This window comes from Anopheles nili, chromosome 2 (genome assembly GCF_943737925.1).
Source record: "Anopheles nili chromosome 2, idAnoNiliSN_F5_01, whole genome shotgun sequence".
In the NCBI taxonomy this organism is placed as follows: domain Eukaryota; kingdom Metazoa; phylum Arthropoda; class Insecta; order Diptera; family Culicidae; genus Anopheles; species Anopheles nili.
Window position 1 is genome coordinate 43,711,142 of NC_071291.1, and position 19,077 is coordinate 43,730,218.

Here is a 19,077-nt window from a genome sequence, read left to right on the forward strand (position 1 = left end):
AGATGCGCCAAGGCGAAGGTACCGTGGATGGGTTTCCTGACGGGGTGGGTTTTTACTTTCGCACCGAGCCGCCTAGTTATGGCGATGGTGATGTGAAACAGCCAAACGAAACGATCGTCATGGGAGCAGGAAATTGACATAAGAGAAAATGGCTGACGATCGCGTGTGGGGAGTGAATGTGTTGTCACGTTTACGTTCGATTACTGCGCGATTACGTTGCTTAGTGGATGTAGAACTAATTGTGGGTTTTTGTTTGCCTTTTCTTGCAGGTTTCGACAGCTTCTTGCCTCGAACAGTACACCGCCCAGCACGAGGGAGTCTTCGCAAAGCCGTAGAAGAATGTCTAGCACCTCACAGCGAGTGCTACCGGATCGACCTGTAGATTAGTGTTTCAGTAAGCGCAACAGCCCGCGTCACCTGTGCGTGAGGCCTCTCGTGGGAGGCTGTGATAGAATAAATCAATGTTAGAGCTAAAGACTACTCGTCGTAGAACGCCAAGAATGGCTCGTATGGTAGCGCTCTTTGCGCTAGCCGCGTGTTTAACCTTCCTTGGACAGTCATACCTGGTGCAGGCACGCGTAATCGTCAGGCGACAGGCCGTGGAGGATGCCACGGAGGTTTTACCAACGGCAACAGTGGATCCGGTGGATGATCTGACAACCATCATCCCGAGTGCGGATGAGAATGCAAACAACAAGGTGGCGACGACTCCACCTCGACCGAATGATCGCTTCGAACAGTTTCCAGCTGACGGATTGGCCTCAGACGGTTCCGATGGTTCGCTTCTTTCCGCGGGATCCACATCTGCCGACGAAAGTGACGTCAGTTCCGGTTCGTCCCTTTTAGACACCGCCGAACGGCAATCAAGCGGCAGTGTGGACGAAGATGATAGCGCCTCAGTAACGACGGTGGCGCCATCTGGCGAAGAATCAATGTCGCGAGACACGTCCAGCACGGACGAAGACAGCAGTGCGGCCCTAAGTGGCTCGTCGTTGAGTACGAACGAATCGGAAATCTCCGCTAGCAGGCAACAATCGGAACCGGACGAATCGGCCACCAGCGAGGACTCCACGGAGACACCCGTCGGAAATGGTGTAGCTTCGTCGGAGCCTTCCATCGTCGTTGCTAGTGCCATTACGACGCCAGCACCAACGGTTGCCCCTCCGGATCAAGTGTCCGATTCTGGAAGTGGAAATCTAAGCTCATCTTCTGAGCTGCGCTCGTCGGACGAATCTCAACTGTCGTCCTCATCCGTCAGCAGTGCGCAGGAACAGAGTGAAAGTAGCTCCACAGCCGAGCAGGATGGAGCACCGGAGCCAGAAAAAACTAACCCTGAGGTCAGAGTTGCTGATGAAGATGCTACGGCCATTGCTACAGCCACTGGAGATGCGGACGAACCCACAACGGTTCCTGCCAGTGCCCAGGCCGAACCCGAAACCGACACATCAGCTCCCAGCGATTCCAACAGTGGTCCATCGGATCCGGAACGTCCCGACCGCGAGCCTTTAGGCTTAAGTAGGTAAGTGCAGCATGATGCGGCCCGGTACCGGGAGATAACAATAAGGCCTCGTTTGGTCGGCTCCGCTAATGATCGGGCAGGCAAGAGACCGTGTGTGTGTGTGTGTGTGTGGATGGGGTTTCTCTTAACCACCGCCAGATGGCTCACTAATTCAGTGCGGCCTCGTTTTCGGTAGGCCTCGTGTGGGCTTGCAGCGGCACTTACGGTTCGCGATTAAACACCGACCACCGTTATTAACTCCACTCCAGGCTTCAACTTTCGGGCGCAGCAACCTGCGTGCTGATGGACCCGATCCTGGCTTGATCGCGGGCAACAACAATGATCGTCTAATTTCATTTCCTTCCCGAAACCGATCACCATTACTTGATCTCTCTCTCTCTTTCTCTCTTTCTCTCTGTATCATCGATAGATCATCCCTTTTGCCTATTTTGTTTCACGTGTGGTTGGAAAAATAAACCTCCTCCACCTCGTCGGGCTCTCACACCCTCCCATGATTGGCGTGGCACTGTGGAGGAAAACTAACACCTCCCAAAATGAGCGCCACCGTGTACGCGGGAGTACAGGTGTCTGCTCTGGCGCCGCTCCAGACGAACCATCTGTTGGCCACCGTGGTGGAACTGGGGCGTACGTTGGGCTTTTCAATTTTCCCTTGCTGTTGTGTGCCGTTCCGCTTGGAACCCGCGCGTCCGGACCTAACCAACCGGGGCTCGAAATTTACGGTACCCCCAAATTTACTCACCCCTTTCTTTGGGCCGCAACCCGCCAAGGTCTACGATTTGTGGGGAGTGCTTTCCGATCAACCCCCTAATGCAGGCAAAAGCCCCCTGCCCACCCCCTCCCACGTGCGTTATCTGGCACCCAATTTCTCAATCACGCGCCGATTTTCCAAACCAATTTTCACCACACGCTCTCCTTTTTTTTTTTCTTTTGCTGCTCCTGTGGGGCCTCGAGCTGGAGCTTTCTTTTGAGGGCGATCGTGAAGTGTTTTTTCGCGCCGAATGGAAGGAAGAGCTTTTTATGTGATCGACGGGTGTGTGTGTGTGTATGTGCGCGCATTCGAGTGTGTTGTTTTTGCGTCGTTGTTTCCATTTTCCCTCGATCGATGATCGGTTCGAGGTGAGATCGGTTCGATCTCAATTTTTCACTGTTTCTTTCTTTTTCGCTTCTTGTGTTGTTTTGCCCGCCCCATTGCGTCGCTATTGTTTGCGGTTCGTGACGGTGTGGCGGGAGGCGCCGATTCCTTCTCCTTTGGATTTGGTTTTTTGTTTAATTTTTTTCTTCACTTATTTTGTTTCTCTCCTCTAACCACTTCAACAACACCGGACGTTCGATCTGATGGTGCACGCGTGCAATCAACACCGGTTCGCGCCATGATCAGCACATGCATGTGGTGCATGTTGCCTCGCTGCTTCCACTCGGCCACTAATGTGGGCTGTAATTGAATAGGAAAGATGTTAAAATTTAGCGCACAACGTACAGGAGTCTGCGCGCCTGGACCCGGGAGCATCTGCCCGCGTGCGTTTTCCTTCGCTTCTTTGTGTTCCCGTTCCAATCTGCGTGTGTGTTTGGGGTTTGTTAGTTGTTTCGTCGCTCGTTTTGTGGCACACTTCACACTGTGCTTTTCGTTCTGGGCGGGTCCGGCTGCGTTTGGGCAGCAACGAGTGGGAAAAGCCTCCAAAAAGAGCCCGCGGAACTTTCCACTGGCGACCGTGAGTTGTGCCTTTTTTTTTTTTGAGGGGAAAAGCGCGATTTGTTTTATATCGATCGGTCGATCAATCGCACCGATATCGTGCGGAGAGAGGATTGACGCGTTAGTTTTTATTTCACAAGCATTAGCCTGTTGTTGTTTTTTTTTCGGTGGCTCACTGAACTAGATTTTAGTTGGGGCATTCATCTTTTTTTTTTGTGGCTTTCCAATGCTGTGATTGACGCACTTGGCCACCAATGTGGGCCAGCAATTATCGATCTGCCCTTGATTCGGGGCAGATACGAAGCGTGTGCGTTATTATCTGCCTAATTGGATTAGTTTTGAACCGATGAGAATAGAAAAGGGCTAAGTAATATGCCATTACGAATATCTTAAAAAAATATTGCACATTACGAAGCTATTGCAGGTTGCTTTAAGCTTTTGTGTCTGATGCCCTCCTTGTTAACGGATTCGGCCCTCTCCGTATAGCACGAAGTATAGAAAACAAACTGTTAATCACGGAACAGATATGCACACGATATCCCCTGTTGGAATGGGTTCGCTTTCTCTCGTCTTTTTAACCGGTCGCTCATCAAAAGACATTACCATTTATGATCGATCGTTACGTTGCGCTGGAAGAGCTGTAGCTTTTAATAACATCGACTCCACCGTAACCACCTTTATAAACATATCGCCAACATGTGATCGTGTTTGTAACCCCATTTTGTGCGTTTTACAATTTTCTTTACGACGCTAGGTACACGGCACCAGCAAACACTTCCGAGGATGGCGCAGATTCCTCGATCGATGCCTCCGCTGCCAAGGACTCGTTGTCCGCTAAGGATCTCACTACGGAGGACGTTTCATCGACGGGCGTGACAATACCAGCGGTTGTTGCCGAATCAGAAGATGCTTCCAATGGAATCGCACCCGAGCGATCTGCTGAACGGTCACAACTTGAAATTAACACCTTCGAAGTGGCCTCAAACGAGCTCGAACGCAACCAAACACAACGTGCCGTCAACGCAACCAACGCCGGTACGCTGGTGAGCCGTACCAAGAAGGGCAAGTTCCTGGACCAGTTTAACGAGGAAACGACCGAAGACAACGACATCAACCTGCCAAACGGTGCGGCTTGGGCTCTGGCCGGTATGCGCATGGTTGACCGGAAGCAACCCGACGCTACGGAAGTGACGGCTGAGTCGGTGACGCGTGACGACAGCGAGAACGTGGTCGCAAACAACACGCTCAAGCAGCTGATGGACTGGGCCATGATCATGCAGGAGGCAGACTTCGCCAACAGCACGTTCGTGCGATCGACGGTGGCGTCAGATGAGCCTGGCACGGCGAAGGATAGGCGTACGTACGCCAACAAGGCCCCATCAGGGATGGCCGATGCTGAGGATGGTCTAGGTGAGGAGAACCGGCTGCCGGGCGTGGCGACGGAGGTACCTCGAATTGGAGAAGAAGCCGCTCCAGTTACTGAGGCGGAAGATGCGAACGTTCTCGATACGACGTTTGTGCCATCGACTGAACAACCGGGCCGGGGCAGTTTGGAGCTGGAGGACTTCAAGTTTGAGGATCGTCCTTCTGCTGGAACTGCCACCAGAGAAAACGTTGGGTCAAATATGTTGGCTACCACGACTCGACGCACGTACGCAGTGAGCGAGAACGTCGACGAGAGTGAACTAACGGCAGGTGGAACTCGGATCCGGAACACACCGGAGTTGCGTGTCACGTCGACGACCACTACTCAGCGATCGGACGTGAACACTGGCATCTTCGAGGACGTTCCGGTGACGACGTACTCACCCGCGGCATCCGGGATCTTGCGGAGAACTGAGCAGACGACCCGACCTGTGCCTCTTACCACTATGGTGCCTTTTGTGAGACGTCTCGTGACCACAACGGACGTTCCGATGAGGGACATCACTACGACGCTTTCACCAACGACGACTGCCGGTGCGGCACTCCGAGAGGATGTAGCCACGAAGGCGTTGGATCTGGAGGAATCCACAGATTCGTCCGAAGTGAACCGCAATCTGTTGAACCGGACCGACGAAAGACCGCTTCCGGTGACGACTGTTGCTCCGGGAGCAAGTGTGACAACGATGGTACCGAACCACCTGTCATCGAGCGTGACACTGACGAACTCGGTGGATAGTGGTGACTCCTCTCCTGGTGAGAACCTGATAGGACAGGCCAGTGTCACTACGGATCGTTCGGATCAGACAACCACCGAGGAGAACACCGAAGATGCCAGGGTACCGATTGTGATGGAAGACAAGCGCGTCTTCGAGACAACCACGACAACGGTTCCTACACCGACGACTACGCGGATGGTGACAACTAGCACGCAAGCACAGACCACCTTCAACGCTGGGTCAATCGCTGGAGCAATGTCAGAGGCGTTTACCACTCGCCGGACGATCGATCGGTCAATGACAACGACGGAGCTGTCGGAGGAAGAGTCGGTCACCGAGGAGGACTACATCGAGCTGAACAACGCACCCGGATCTTCCAGTGGACAGGGCGACCAAAATCAGACCGGTCGCACGGAGCAAGAAGTGCCACGACAGACCAACGGAACGACGGAGCAGTCGCAGGGAGAACCTGCCGCTGAAGAGGACAACAGTGTCGTTGTAGCCGTGGTGGCCAGTATCGTGAGCGTGATCGTGGTGCTGCTGTTGATTGCGGCTTTCGTAAGTAGCCCGGGGTGGTGTGTGCTACCGTGGAACCATTTAATGTTGGAAACTGCGTCTTTGAGGGCGCAGAAGAATGATCGAGATCGTGTGTGTGTGTGTGTGTGTGAGCGAATGATGCTATTTCTTCTATCCTGTTATTCATCTTTCTATGTTTGAGTTGTTTTGGGATCCTCAGAAAGATGTTGCGGGGCTCTAACGAGAAGTGTCGCTATTCCTTCATCTAAATTGTCCTTGTACAGCCTGTTTTAGATTTAGAATAGCTATACACATGTTATGAGTGGATAACAGTTTTGCTATGTTTAGAAAATTGAATCCTTTTTTTTAGAAAAATGGATAAATCTATATACTTTTTATAAACTTAAACATTTTCCTAATTAAATATTTGCCAAGTTTTCTCAAATGCATCAAAGCTATGCTATTATGATAATACTAACAACATCAACCATGTAAAAATCTACCAAATCTTCAATCTACCCACAAACAACACACATTGCACAACAACACTGCAGACATTGACTTTAGGTGATTGACGTTACATCACTAGCAACATTTTAAACCATCAAATAGTTTTCACACTTTACTATCAATCTGATTTTCTCGTAATCGAATACCAACCCAGCGTCCCAACAAGACCTTATGACTAATTATTTTCCTAAACGTGTGTTTTCCATGGCATTGGGTTCTAACTGGGGGTTCCTCCGTGGTTTCGAGGTTTGAGTGTTGTGCGAGCGCGTGTATGAACGAGTGCACATAGTGTAAATACCGGTTCCTAACCCCGCCGATCCGTGAGCAGACAGGTGCACGCTTGCGCTGATCTAGATGTACTATCCGCCGTTGCAGATCGTGTTCCGTAAGCGCCAGAACCAGGTTTCGTACGGCCAGAGGTGCCGCCCGGTCGGGTTGGACGCGTACAGTCTCGACAATGTGTCCGTGTATAACAGTGTACGCCGGAAGGGCAACACGGCACGGATGTCCAAGCGCTCGTATGGCAACTCCGCATTTGAGGATCCGAACTTCAAGACAAACCCGCTGACGGTGGCCGAGTTGGCCAACATCATCCACAACAAAACGGCCATCTACGACGAGTTCAAGGAGATCCCCAACGTGACGGCCCGTGCCGATGAGGTGCCGGAAGGTTGCGAGGACAAGAATAGGTAAGGATGGCACAGAGAGGATGCTCAAAGCTAAGTGCTGGTCGAGTACATTGTTCGATCGTTTGTCACTTTTAAGGTATGCCAATGTGGTTCCACTACCGGAAACGCGTGTTCACCTGAAGCGTTTAAACGACGACGAAAAGACGGAGTACATCAATGCCAACTTCGTAAAGGTAAGCTCATGAACCACACGATCCTGTGATTCACACGGTACTAAGACACTCCATTTGGTCCCTTTCTTGATGACAGGGCCCGAAGGATTCTGCCAACTACTACATCGCCTGCCAGGCGCCGATGGAGAACACGATCAACGACTTCTGGCGCTTGATCTGGGAGCAGAACTCGAAGGTGATCATCATGGCGACGGATCTGAGCGAGAACGGTGTTGAGAAGTGCGCGGAATATCTGCCTCCGTCGGTGGTTCTGGACAACAGCCGTACGTTTGGTGATTTCCAGGTGAGCCGTCTATCGGAGAATGAAGGTCACCGGCAATCTTTCTAACCAAAACGCTTCCGATTGATTCCAGCTCACATTGAAAAATCGCGAAAACAAGGAGAAGTACACAATCTCGACGGTGCACATGCGCCACACGCCTAGCAACAATCTGCGGGAGATCATGCACTTCTGGTATCAGTGGCCGGACACGGGTGTCCCGATCGACGAGTCTTCTATCATTGGCATGCTGTTAGAGGCACGCACCTACCTCAAGCTGTCTCCCTCGGAGTTGGCCGAATTCGCCACCATCGCGGAGGAACCGGAAGAATCGCCCAAAGCCGAGCCGCAGACCGCGCCAGGTGGAGCCGAAAATGGCGCTAACAATAACAACAATAATAACAACAACACCGCCAATGGTACGGCCGGTGCGGGTAAGGAACCGATTAGTATCGTCAGCAATGGTGGCACGAACACGATGGACAAGCACAAGTCGTTGCAGCGAACTCAGGGGTAAGAGTCTTTGGGATTATTAAGGGCCCTTCAACGATCCGGATGGTGGGTAATTCTCGCGTAATCGTCTTTTTTGCAGACCGCTCACCGTACATTGCTCACCGGGAACCGGCCGCACCGGGACACTGGTGGCATGCGATATCGCACTACGCCTGCTTGAGGTTCCTCCACGGACGGTGGACCTACCGCAGATCGTGTACTACGTGCGACGAGGCCGTGCCAGTGCTGTCCGAACACGGGAACAGTACGAGCTGGTTTACAGGGTAAGCGGACATTACATTATGGCTAGATTTGAGGCATAAAGACAGCAACTAAATCGTTGATCCTTCGTCCTTATTATAGGTAGCCAACGTGTACGCCACCAAGCTGACGGGACCGACCATAGAAACATAGGAAAGACTCATTTAAAATCAAGTATTGTGAGTACGTTCGACACACATATACACTCATCCCTAAAAGGGCATGAGTCACTCTTTCCCGTGCTCGATCCTTTGGCGACTCGATCTGCTTTTGATCCGGGGAGGGCTAGTTGCGTCCTGTAATCCGTGCCCTTCATGAGATCCGCGGATAAAAGTGGAACCTGAACTCAGCTACATCTTGCAAGTGTCCAGCTTGGGAGCAGAATGAAACGAGACCCTGTCAGTCCCACTTGACAACGGAAGAAGCTTACAGTCGTTCAACATGCTCAATAGACACCTAGGAACTTGTGACAGTGTTGGATCTACCTATCGACCATCCGTTTGTGGATGCGTTTTTCACTGCACGAAGGTCCTGAAGGTCCTCTCGTCTGTCTGTCTCTTCCCCTAACATCTCTCCCCGTCACGTATTTGGGATTGCGGATCGACACTGGCCCGGAACACCCCCTTGGGTGGTTGCCCGGAATGGTGGCGCTGACTGTCGCGATGACTCGGGTGCATCCAGATCCGGCACCGACCAGCCAGCCAGCCAGCACGACCATCCCGCCCACCTTGCACCACGGTGTCGGGATTACTCATAATACTTGATTTTAAGCTCTAGCAGGGCCTAGAGGACATCGCGACAATTCCTTGACAGCATTCCTAGCGAAAGGAAGCAACCAGCAGATAGTTTTACTTCCAAAACACGTGCGCTGTCGATCGGATGGTAGACGTTCGATCTGGCGCTGGTTTGGCGCAATCGGATTCCTATCAAAATCTCATCATACTTAGCAGCACTTCCTCTTTTTTCCACTGTGTCCACTGAACGCGGCTGCGGGTTTGTGGCACATGCTTAGATCCACGGTGTATCGTTATCCTTTTGTTTGTTTGTGTCTTGTGAGATCAATACGAACGATATGCGGAGGATGGTTTTGTCGTCCGTTGTTCCGTTTGAATTAGTGTTAGCTTGTACAGCTTAAAGAGAAAGGGAAAGAAACAAAATGCGAACAGTATAAGTAGATCGTCAAACGATCTCACGTTTCTCCGGGAGGTCGTAGAAGGCAGTGTGAGAAGAAGACGATACGATGGTCTTGCGATGGATGAGGAACTGGCAAAGCCTAGATGAAGCCGTAACCGCACCGGGAGATCCCCGAGCAGAGTGGACCGGGCAGGGACTTTGTTTTGTTGCAATATAGGACGTAAAGGAGCGGTTGAACTCATACATTTATCATCTTTATGACACTGTTAGCTACGTAAGGTCTTAGGAATAGGAAAAGCCCCACCGTCCCTCCGCTCGGAAACACCCGCTGTGTGGTTTGTGCTTTGGTTCGAAGATTTCAGGCCTTTTCGCGGAATTCTCGGCCCAAGAGCTGAAGTGCGCTCGCCCTTCCTACAGTCTAAAATCGAAATGAGTTGAACTAACTGACAGAAAGATTTGATTAGAAATGTGATACTTTAGCAAACGGCGATATTTACACCGAATGAGAGACACACTTACTATATACACGGATAGGTTATAGGACGATTTATAGATATTACAACGTAAAGAAATGCTATGTACATCGCTTGCGAATGAGAAAAGGATGCGAATTGGAGGGCGGTGCAACAGCGAGAACTGCAGCATGTCACGCAGTTTCGTCTGAAGTGCGCGTGTACGCAAAATGAATTATTCGCACTCAAACGCATATCGCAAGGATAGGAAAAATGGGTACCGATTTCAAAGGCTATGGTAAATAGGTTCGTTTTTCGATTTGTACATTATCACGATCGCGTGTTACGTATTTATACAATACACCCAATACCTGATATTTGAGTTAATGTTATTTTGCTTCGTGCATTGGTACACTGCTCCGTGTGCAACCATAATTCTATACTATGTTGTTTTCCTTTCATTTAGCAACCGTTTTGAACTACACCGAACACGATTTTCGGGTTTTCACAGAGAAAAAAAAATCATTCCTGTTCGATGCACAACACGGTGAGGAACATGCTCAAGCCAATGCACAAATCCCAATCTCCCGCTGAAACGGGGCTAAAATAATCGAAAGCAATTGAAGAGATTTCTTTCCTCGCTCTCATCGGCGGTATTGTATTTGGATGGAGACTATTATGTTTAGATTGGAGCAGAGATCTTGTTTCAATGCTGTAAGGATGAGGGGTTACGAAACTACTATTATATTCGCTAACGTTTGGGTGCTATTACTTCAAAAAGAATAAAATGATCGTGTTGATAAACGCGACATTTTGTAAGGGCCTGCACCGTTTGGGTACCTCTTCTGAGTCTATTTCATTGTTATAATTACCGAGCCTATCGGCTAGATAGGAAACGCAATATTAGAAGAAAAATATTATTCGGAAAGTAAAAAAGGTTACTCTTGTGTATTTATTCCATTTAACATTATGCTCGAATCAGTTATATTTAATATCCGAAAAATAAAATCAGTTTATAATGTAACAACAAAGCATTTCTAATACTATGGTTCCTGTTGGGTATCTACACGACTTTTAATTAAAACTTGCATTAGAACGATCGCTGCAATTGCCATAGCAATGTACTTGAGAACGCGCAGGTTTGCTGTTCCAACACCTTTCACCGTACGAATGATGGTGTTGTTAAGCTCAAATACCTTTCTACTTTCATCTAACATCCGTTGGCGCGTCTCATCGTCCAACCGGGCCCCGAAATCGTCCACAATTTTGCGCAAACGCTGCTTCAGCTCGTAGATGCTGTGATCTTCGAACGTTGTCAGAGCAGCGCCTTCCTGCTGCCCATCGGTCCGGGGACGGAATAAATTCATTTGTTGGCCCAGTGCTCGCCTTTTCTGGAGAATTTGCCCACCAGACAGCAGACCCATGTAGAGATGGTACACGTAAGCTAGCAGAAGGTTGGCATTCTCCTGTTCGATTTTACGCAGGTGATCGAGATAAGCACGAACTTCCGGCTTGGGGGTGTGCCGGTCTTGCCACCCATCGCCAAGGTAGAACAGTAGATCTCGCTCAAAGTGCGCTGTCCGATGTAGTTCGGGTGGCAGAAAATCATGTGGAACACGCTGTTCGAGGTATTTAAAGACGTCGTAGAATATCAGCAAACCTTCGGCCCACACGTGGCTGTCGTAGAGAGCTAAAACAAAGGTGGAATGAGTAATCCAAACACAAGCCAGTGAGGTTAACATATCTTACTTACCGAATGCAAGCTTAGCGTTGACGAGCGCATCGCTTACACTGTGGATGTCCCGTGTTGCCACACGTAATTGTTTGGAAAATGGTACACTTTGGTCCATATTTGGAGAGTCTGTTTCAATCCAAGAATGTCACTATTCCACACGGATGATGCATCGGTAATGCTTTGCTAAAGAACAATAACAAAGAATCAGCTGTTCTTCTACGCGGTGCAGTTGGCCTTATCTTCTGCAACCGGCAAAACAAAGAAGTCATTGGAAGCCAAAGTCATGTATACACGAGCACGAATCAAATCTTGAAATAAATCAATGGATCAAAATCCTTCCGATAATATTTATAAACCTTGGAATATACAACAAATTTTCAATTTGGATAACAAATTATTTTTCTACGTCTCACTAACTTTCCGAGAGATCGAAAACAATCTCTACAAACAAAACATGCTCGGTGTGTACACGGCCCAAGCATTCGCGAATAAAACGTCAGTTTGACGTTACTCAAGGTAATTGACTATTGCAGCGTTCATTTTGTTTGCGATTGGTTACCGAGAGCTTGTGGTATATTAAATCCGTGTGAAATGGGTAAAACTAGCAAAGATAAGCGCGACATCTATTACCGTTTAGCCAAGGAAGAAGGATGGCGTGCTAGGAGTGCTTTCAAGCTGATACAAATCGACGAGGTGTACAACATTTTCGAAGGTAGTTGTGCCGTATGTAATTGTTGTAAACACAGTTCACTGACATGTAACGATTTCAGGGGTAACCCGGGCTGTCGATCTTTGCGCGGCTCCAGGGAGCTGGAGCCAGGTATTGTCCAAGCGCCTGTACGAAAGCCGTGATCCTAAAGACCGCGATGAGGTGAAAATCATCGCCGTAGATCTCCAGGCCATGGGGCCTCTTCCGGGTATTATTCAACTGCAGGGCGACATAACCATGCTCAGCACGGCCGAAGCTATCATTCAGCACTTTGGCGATCAACAGAAGGCTCAGCTCGTCATATGTGACGGTGCTCCGGACGTTACCGGATTGCACGATATCGACGAATACATCCAATCGCAGCTGCTGTTGGCTGCGCTAAACATCACCACACACGTACTCGCCCTGGGTGGCACGTTTGTGGCAAAAATTTTCCGCGGAAAAGACACTTCGCTGTTGTATTCGCAGTTGCGAATATTTTATCAAAGCGTTTCGATTGCCAAACCACCCAGCTCGAGAAACTCCAGCATCGAGGCGTTTGTGGTGTGTCAGAACTACATGCCTCCGGAAGGCTACGTGCCGCAGCATATCAATCCAATGCTGGACGACGTGCAGACGATCGCACGTGCAACGGATTCGCCAGTTAATCGGGCAATCATTCCTTTCGTGGTCTGTGGGGATCTGCGTGAGTTCGATTCGGATATGTCGTACAGCTTGAACGTTAGTTCACCAAACATATAGCATTCATTTCGTGGGATTTTCCGTTAAATCTTTCGTTTTTTACGTTCTGTACAGATTGATCCCGAAAGAGACTATGAGTACCGAGACGTAATGCAAAAACCGCTTGCACCAGCCTACAGTGAAGTGCTGGAGCGCCTGAAGACGACTTCTCTAAAGCACGGCAGTATCAAGGTGGAAGCTGACAAAAAGAAGGACTAAAAAAACTTTGAGGAACGTCGAAGCGAAGCTAATTTTCACATAAACGCTTATAAAATTCTATAACAGATACTTCACCCGAATATAAATGAATAAACTGGCAGTCACGCCGAAGTGAAGCTAACTTTCACATAACCGGGTAAAAAAGTTCTTTAACAGATGCTTTCATCCGAATAGTGATCAAGTTTTCATAAAACGATGAAAAAAAAAAACTTCTCCATGCTAGTCTACACGATTCGTGCTCAAGTATTGTGAATTAAACCATTTAAATAATGCATTCAAATAATCATTACTAGGCGAGCCAATCGGTTAACTGCTAGTTGTTGTAAATGAGGGTGGGATACCAATTGTGTTCACATGATTAACTTGATTGTTACCGATGGATTGATAGGAACTGCGATTGACAAGAATCATAGCACCCGAACGCGTTAAACGTACCGAAATGCGCTTGATGGCTAATTGCGCTCGTTATTTCACACTATTTACATACGTTTTCGATTAACTTTAGGGCGCTCGAACGATTATATTTGCATAATTGCGCTCAATGTTACGTTCTCGAAGGGGTCCGTTTAATTTTTGCTGTATTTTACCAGAAAACCCGTTTGAAACCAATAATGAGTTTCACGCGAGCAATCTGATGTCATGAAATGATTCGAAAACCCCTTGGAAACCAGCAAATATTGTTTACCTACAGCACACATAAAATACGCATCAGCGGAAGAAACGTTTTAATATTCGAAACGATCGAACAACGGTATACATTCCTTTTGTATCATAATTAAAGTACATACCCTATGGTCACGTGTAACGATTTTTTTTGCCACCCAGCCAATTTAATTGGCTAGTTTTTCTGTGGGAGATAATGTTTCCGTTTGCCTGCAATTGTCCATCGGTTGCAGCCACATTTACCCCACGTTCATGGGAATGATATATCCTTTATTTGATATGTTTTTTTTTCTTTCGTTCGTCCCTTTCCTCATGGACAGCGACTGTTGCACGGGATGTTGGTCCCCTTCCACCGTTGTTGTAACTGACACTCCTGGTTGCGAAGGATCACTCGGCAGGCAGTCTCGTGATAAAAACAACCAATTAACACCTATAAAACACGACATTCCAATCGCCGCACCAGAAGGCATACGCCACCCGAGCCCGAGCCGGCCCGGGCGTTTGCTCGTTATGCAAAATTTCGCAAGTGATTTGATGCGTGGTTAATGGGTTTTGATGTAAGGGAAAATGCAAACTTCCCAGGCAGCAGGACGAGCGGGCAAATTTGGCTCACAGCATGCGTGCGAATGGTAATTTTAAGCAAATGCTACGTGCACGACAGTGAACAAAGTGGAGAGAAAGGATGGATGGCTCGAAAAAAAATCGTTTCGGATACTATACCGGCCAAAATAAAAGTGCATAAATTAGTGCAAAGATACTGTGAATGTGAAAATATTCCTCTGTTTCCAGTACGCGAATGCCATCATCCCGATTAACATGATACAGGTGAAAAGCAAAAATCATAATAAACAAAAAAAAAGAAACAGGTGAAAATCCCGTTGGTGGGGTAAACGAAACGTTGAAAACAAAAAAAAAGTGCAAAATAAAATAAAAGCACACCAACTAAGAGCGAAACACGAGGCAATAATGATCGAAAGGCGGTAAGCCGAGAATATAACATTTCATACACACGGTGGCGTTTCTCTTTTGCGCTTCGCTTTATTTTCCACCCATCCCGTGGCGTGGCGTTTCGTTCATCGCATTCTGCATTCTCAGAAATAATAACGATAATCAATAAAATAATGATTCATATTAAAATGACCCTTATTGCCCTACGTTACATAATAAATCATTCATTTTTATATGTATATAAACTACTGCCCCGGGCGCTTTGGCCCGGAGGTCTTGCGCCCATTTGATTCCTATCTTTACTACATCATCCAGGATTTCATCATGTTTTTTCCATATTTTTCCGTGTTTTCTTTTGCTCTATTTTTATTGTGTTCTCTCTATTAGTTAAATACTTCATCTCGTTTGCAATTAAATTCGCAGCATCCATGATAGACGCTCGTTCACTCGGGCGTTTCATAGTTCACCCATTTCGGGTACCTTCTTAGGAAAACTTTCGTGTCACAATTTCAACATCTACGTGGTAACGATTTTCGGCTCTGCGCTTACTATGATGCCATCAGAGAGCCGTTTTCATCTTGTTTTTTTTTGTAGTGTGCCTCTTTCCTGGATGTCTGAGGCGCCCGCAAGGAACGAAGAAACCACCAGGAACGTGGTGCTAATTACCCTTAACAGTTGTTTTCATCTGGCGATGCCTGGTGTCTTCTACCCACCTCTGGGCGCCTTGAGCTTTTTCTTGCGATTCCAGATCATTTAACCTTCTCCCGTCGCCCACCGGGTGCTTCCTACCAACGCCAGAGCGATCCTTTTGATTTCGGACCCTTTAGCTCGCCTTTTGCTCCGTTTGTGCCTTTTTCGCTATACACATTCCTTTCCTTACTTTTTCTGCTTGATTTTGGGGCTTTTTTCCCCGATCCCTACATTATCTATCACACTATACACAGTCATATGCATGCACAGATACACACACACACACCTACATGGAAATGTACGTTTAAAACAGCCATTTGGGTATGAACGGTCTGGCGGAAAACGGCAGGCAGACGCGGAGTTGAGCCAAAATAAAAAGGATTTAACTTTTTCACACACATTCCCGGCCACCCCACCCATTCATTTGTGCTTTTATTCACTCTCTCTTGCTCTTTCTCGCTTTCACACACTCACCCATCCTCTAAGGGTAAAGTTTGCGAATCCGCGGTGCTTATCTAGATTACATCCTTATTATTATTGCGTTGCAGCTTCTCCGGCTTCACAGGGAGGGGTGCGAAGAATCTCCACCCTGGTGCTTGGGTCATATTACCCCATGAAACAGCTTGGCGTTCGTTTATCGGTTCAGATGTGATTGGATTGTATCGTGCTTTTTGGTATTTGACATTTTGTTTATCATTCGCTTTTATTGCAACCCTCAAAGCTCGCCAAGCGCTCGCCGGTGGGTGGGACACAAACACCGATTTACATGCGATTCTGCAGGCGTTTCCATTGCAGAAGTGGGTTGTCTTCTCAACATCAAAATCACCACCCTGTTACATGTGCTGCCACTTCAATTGTGCCGCAGTTTTTGCACCGATCGCTATGTTACAAAACGCCACAGCTTGACCTATAACCTAATGTATCTACTCACGTACACAGAGAGCAATGGGGGAGAGGGTCGTTTGTATTGTGTTTATTCTTTCGTTTTGTTTTTTTTTGTTTAAATTTAATATCCTATTTCCTAATAGCAATCACGCGACCCTTTCATTGAATGGTTTCTTATTTTATTTCCTTAAGTTTTGTCTCTATGTGCAATTAATTGCGTTTCTCATCAGCTACTCGCTTTTCTGTTTGTTCACAGATTCCATTTGCCGGCCAAATAGCGTTTTTTTTCCTTCACTCCGCCCGGGGGTGGATTATATCGTGCCGTTTTCTTTTTTCTTCTTCTTCATTGCTCCATTACGTAGCTCATGCTTCCCCGAAAACTCGAGATGCGGCTAATTAATTGATGCATCGCGCAAAAACGAACCCCCAGCGGGTGGGCGAAGCAGATGCAGATGTATTGGCGCAAGCGATCATCCCTGTTCCATTCTTTTAGAACGAATCTGCCGGCTGGCCAGATCGATCCCATCCCAGCCTCTGTCTGCTGTCCGTGCCATTGGGTTCATTGAATCGCTCTGCCCACTGCGAGGCTTGAAAAAAGGTGAGTCGCGTGTGAGGAAAACGGAATTGGGAGATGGGATGCGAAAAAGGGGGAGAGTGTAGTGAAAGAACAAAAAGCAAAGACCAAACTCCGATCGGATCGAAGTAAGAAAACTTGGCCAACCCACCGGGTGGGGAGGCAGGAATTGTCGTCATGCGCGTCGCGTCTCCAACCCTCCGGAAACTTTTCCGAATTCCCGAGAACATCTCTGAAGGTTGGCTCACAAGCGTGAAGATGCGAGAGAACGAATAACGCGATGGGGCAAGAAAGATCGAGAGAGTGAGAGAGAAAGCGCGAAAGACAAAACGAGAAATTATTCCCCTACTCAGCCCCTAATGACCACTGATAGTTCACTCCAGGCGGGCGGGCCTTTCAGGGCTAATGCCGCGTGCGCCTCCAGCACGCATTCGGTGCCGTCGTGGACGCATGGAGCCCTTTCTGATCCCTCCTCCCTTGGTTGGGCGGTTAAAGACGGCAACATAATGCAGCACACACACACACACACACACACACAGACCGACGGAGGAAATGCAAAAGCACCTTCCCCGGGTGCACCCTGATGCGCCCATCCGTTGCATCCATCGAAGAGGGTGCATTTGCAATTCCCTTGGCCCTGCTATTTCCTTCCATTCTGCCATCGCCTGAAAACAGCGACTTCCCTTGGGGGCAAGAATCGGCTTGGTTGCTTTGGCGATCCGTGTAACTGGTTTAAGCTGGTGAACTAGGGCAGTTTCGGTCCGGAGGAAGGACACACGCGTGGACGATTGTGAGAGTCGATGCAGTCGAGTGAGTGAGCGTCTCGATCGCACTCGATTGCGAGAAGAAACTCACCGCTCATGGCATGGTGAGATTCACTACGTCAACTCAGCGCGTTTGCTCACTGTATTGACTCACCATCGCCAACTCACCATCGACAACTCACCTGTGTGTCATCTCACCTGTGTATGCATTAGCTACGCTTAGGCTACGGTCTCGTGATACGAGATTTCATACAATGCATTTTGCGCTGCACTATCAGGGAGCAGATGCATTAGCTGCACCACATTATGCAAGCTATTATGGTTCGAATCCCCATCACCAGAAAGCTTTGATCAAATATGTCCTCTGAAGTGGACCGTCCTAGCTCGTGCGATTAAGTGATACAATCAGACCATTGCCTAACACCGTTCTGGGTTTCTGACCCATGGATTGACCTCTCTTTCCTCTCTCTCTCTCACTCCACACTCCACCTTCCCACCAACCAAGCCTGGCTGCATTGCCCTCGGTGTAACCGGTTCTCGGGCTCGGCGAAGCTGCCATTTTGGGGCTGTGCGCCGTTCTCACTCGTCCCGCTGCTCGATTCTCGGTTTGGAGTATCGGCGTACGCCTTGGGGGCTGTATTTTCCACACACATTAGCGCACGCACGCCGCACACGGAGGCTCCCCGTAAGCGAAGCCCGCGAGAGCCACAGGCTTCCTGGAAATCGCACCGGTCTGATCACATCGGTCCGTTCTTCGGTTTTCTGCCATATCCGTGGCCGCGGTACAGGACACGGTGACGAATCGCTCCGAATAGTCGCCCCAATGTTTTATGCGATCTCTCGCTCTCTCTCACACACGATGGTGGATTCTTTTCCACAGGCTTTAAGACTCCTCTTCTTGCGGTCGGTGTGCGATAAGCGCAAGAACTCGCATAAAAACGAGATCGAAAACAGCACCTTTGCGTCTTTCCCGACCATGCCGGGAGCTTTTCACTCGCTCGCGAAAGAACCCGTTCCCGGGCCTTTGGCGTTTTGCCCTTTTTTTTGCACGCTAATCCCTTTTTTTTTTTCAACCCAGGGATTCGCAATGGACTCCCGATGCTCAAAAGCATCTGCCGCCACCCGTTCGATCATGTCGCCGTTGATTATCCTCCGGACGGAAGGCTTCAAAACGGCGAGCCCGATATGATCGGTAACGGACGACCCACCCGTGCGGTGGAAAGCTCGTCGACGTATTCTCCTTCCCGGTTTGCGATTTGCGTGCGGCTGTGCATGTTGGGATACGGCCAATGGATCGGTTTCACGTTCGAACGCATAAGGTAGAACGAAAAACG

General features: G+C 48.6%; 3 protein-coding genes across 3 annotated transcripts; 2 read left to right on the forward strand and 1 right to left on the reverse strand.

Annotated features, from left to right (window-relative positions):
* The first annotated feature begins 461 nt into the window (after positions 1-461).
* Positions 462-8,403, forward strand: LOC128720279 (serine-rich adhesin for platelets). The gene is made up of 8 exons (XM_053813941.1): positions 462-1,519; positions 3,964-5,908; positions 6,731-7,065; positions 7,142-7,238; positions 7,315-7,521; positions 7,592-8,010; positions 8,090-8,273; positions 8,353-8,403. Exons 1-8 carry the CDS (start codon positions 462-464, stop codon positions 8,401-8,403), a joined length of 4,296 nt encoding a protein of 1,431 aa, XP_053669916.1.
* Positions 8,404-10,879: 2,476 nt separating this feature from the next.
* LOC128723767 (uncharacterized) lies at positions 10,880-11,731 on the reverse strand. The gene is made up of 2 exons (XM_053817536.1): positions 11,590-11,731; positions 10,880-11,526 (listed from the first exon to the last, which is right to left on the reverse strand). The coding sequence occupies exons 1-2, from the start codon at positions 11,684-11,686 to the stop codon at positions 10,880-10,882; spliced, it is 744 nt and encodes a 247-aa protein (XP_053673511.1). The 5' UTR covers positions 11,687-11,731.
* A 431-nt stretch (positions 11,732-12,162) lies between these two features.
* LOC128731418 (putative tRNA (cytidine(32)/guanosine(34)-2'-O)-methyltransferase 1) lies at positions 12,163-13,350 on the forward strand. Its single transcript, XM_053824539.1, has 3 exons — positions 12,163-12,283; positions 12,342-13,000; positions 13,076-13,350. The coding sequence occupies exons 1-3, from the start codon at positions 12,163-12,165 to the stop codon at positions 13,217-13,219; spliced, it is 924 nt and encodes a 307-aa protein (XP_053680514.1). The 3' UTR covers positions 13,220-13,350.
* Positions 13,351-19,077: the final 5,727 nt, after the last annotated feature.

Coding starts and splice junctions, on each gene's coding strand:
- LOC128720279 (XM_053813941.1), top strand. CDS start 462: ATGTTAGAGCTAAAGACTACTCGTCGTAGAACGCCAAGAATGGCTCGT. Junction 5,909..6,730: donor TGCTGTTGATTGCGGCTTTC/GTAAGTAGCCCG, acceptor GCGCTGATCTAG/ATGTACTATCCGCCGTTGCA. Junction 8,011..8,089: donor TCGTTGCAGCGAACTCAGGG/GTAAGAGTCTTT, acceptor TCTTTTTTGCAG/ACCGCTCACCGTACATTGCT.
- LOC128723767 (XM_053817536.1), bottom strand. CDS start 11,686: ATGGACCAAAGTGTACCATTTTCCAAACAATTACGTGTGGCAACACGG. Junction 11,527..11,589: donor CAACGCTAAGCTTGCATTCG/GTAAGTAAGATA, acceptor CCTTTGTTTTAG/CTCTCTACGACAGCCACGTG.
- LOC128731418 (XM_053824539.1), top strand. CDS start 12,163: ATGGGTAAAACTAGCAAAGATAAGCGCGACATCTATTACCGTTTAGCC. Junction 12,284..12,341: donor GGTGTACAACATTTTCGAAG/GTAGTTGTGCCG, acceptor TAACGATTTCAG/GGGTAACCCGGGCTGTCGAT. Junction 13,001..13,075: donor ATATGTCGTACAGCTTGAAC/GTTAGTTCACCA, acceptor CGTTCTGTACAG/ATTGATCCCGAAAGAGACTA.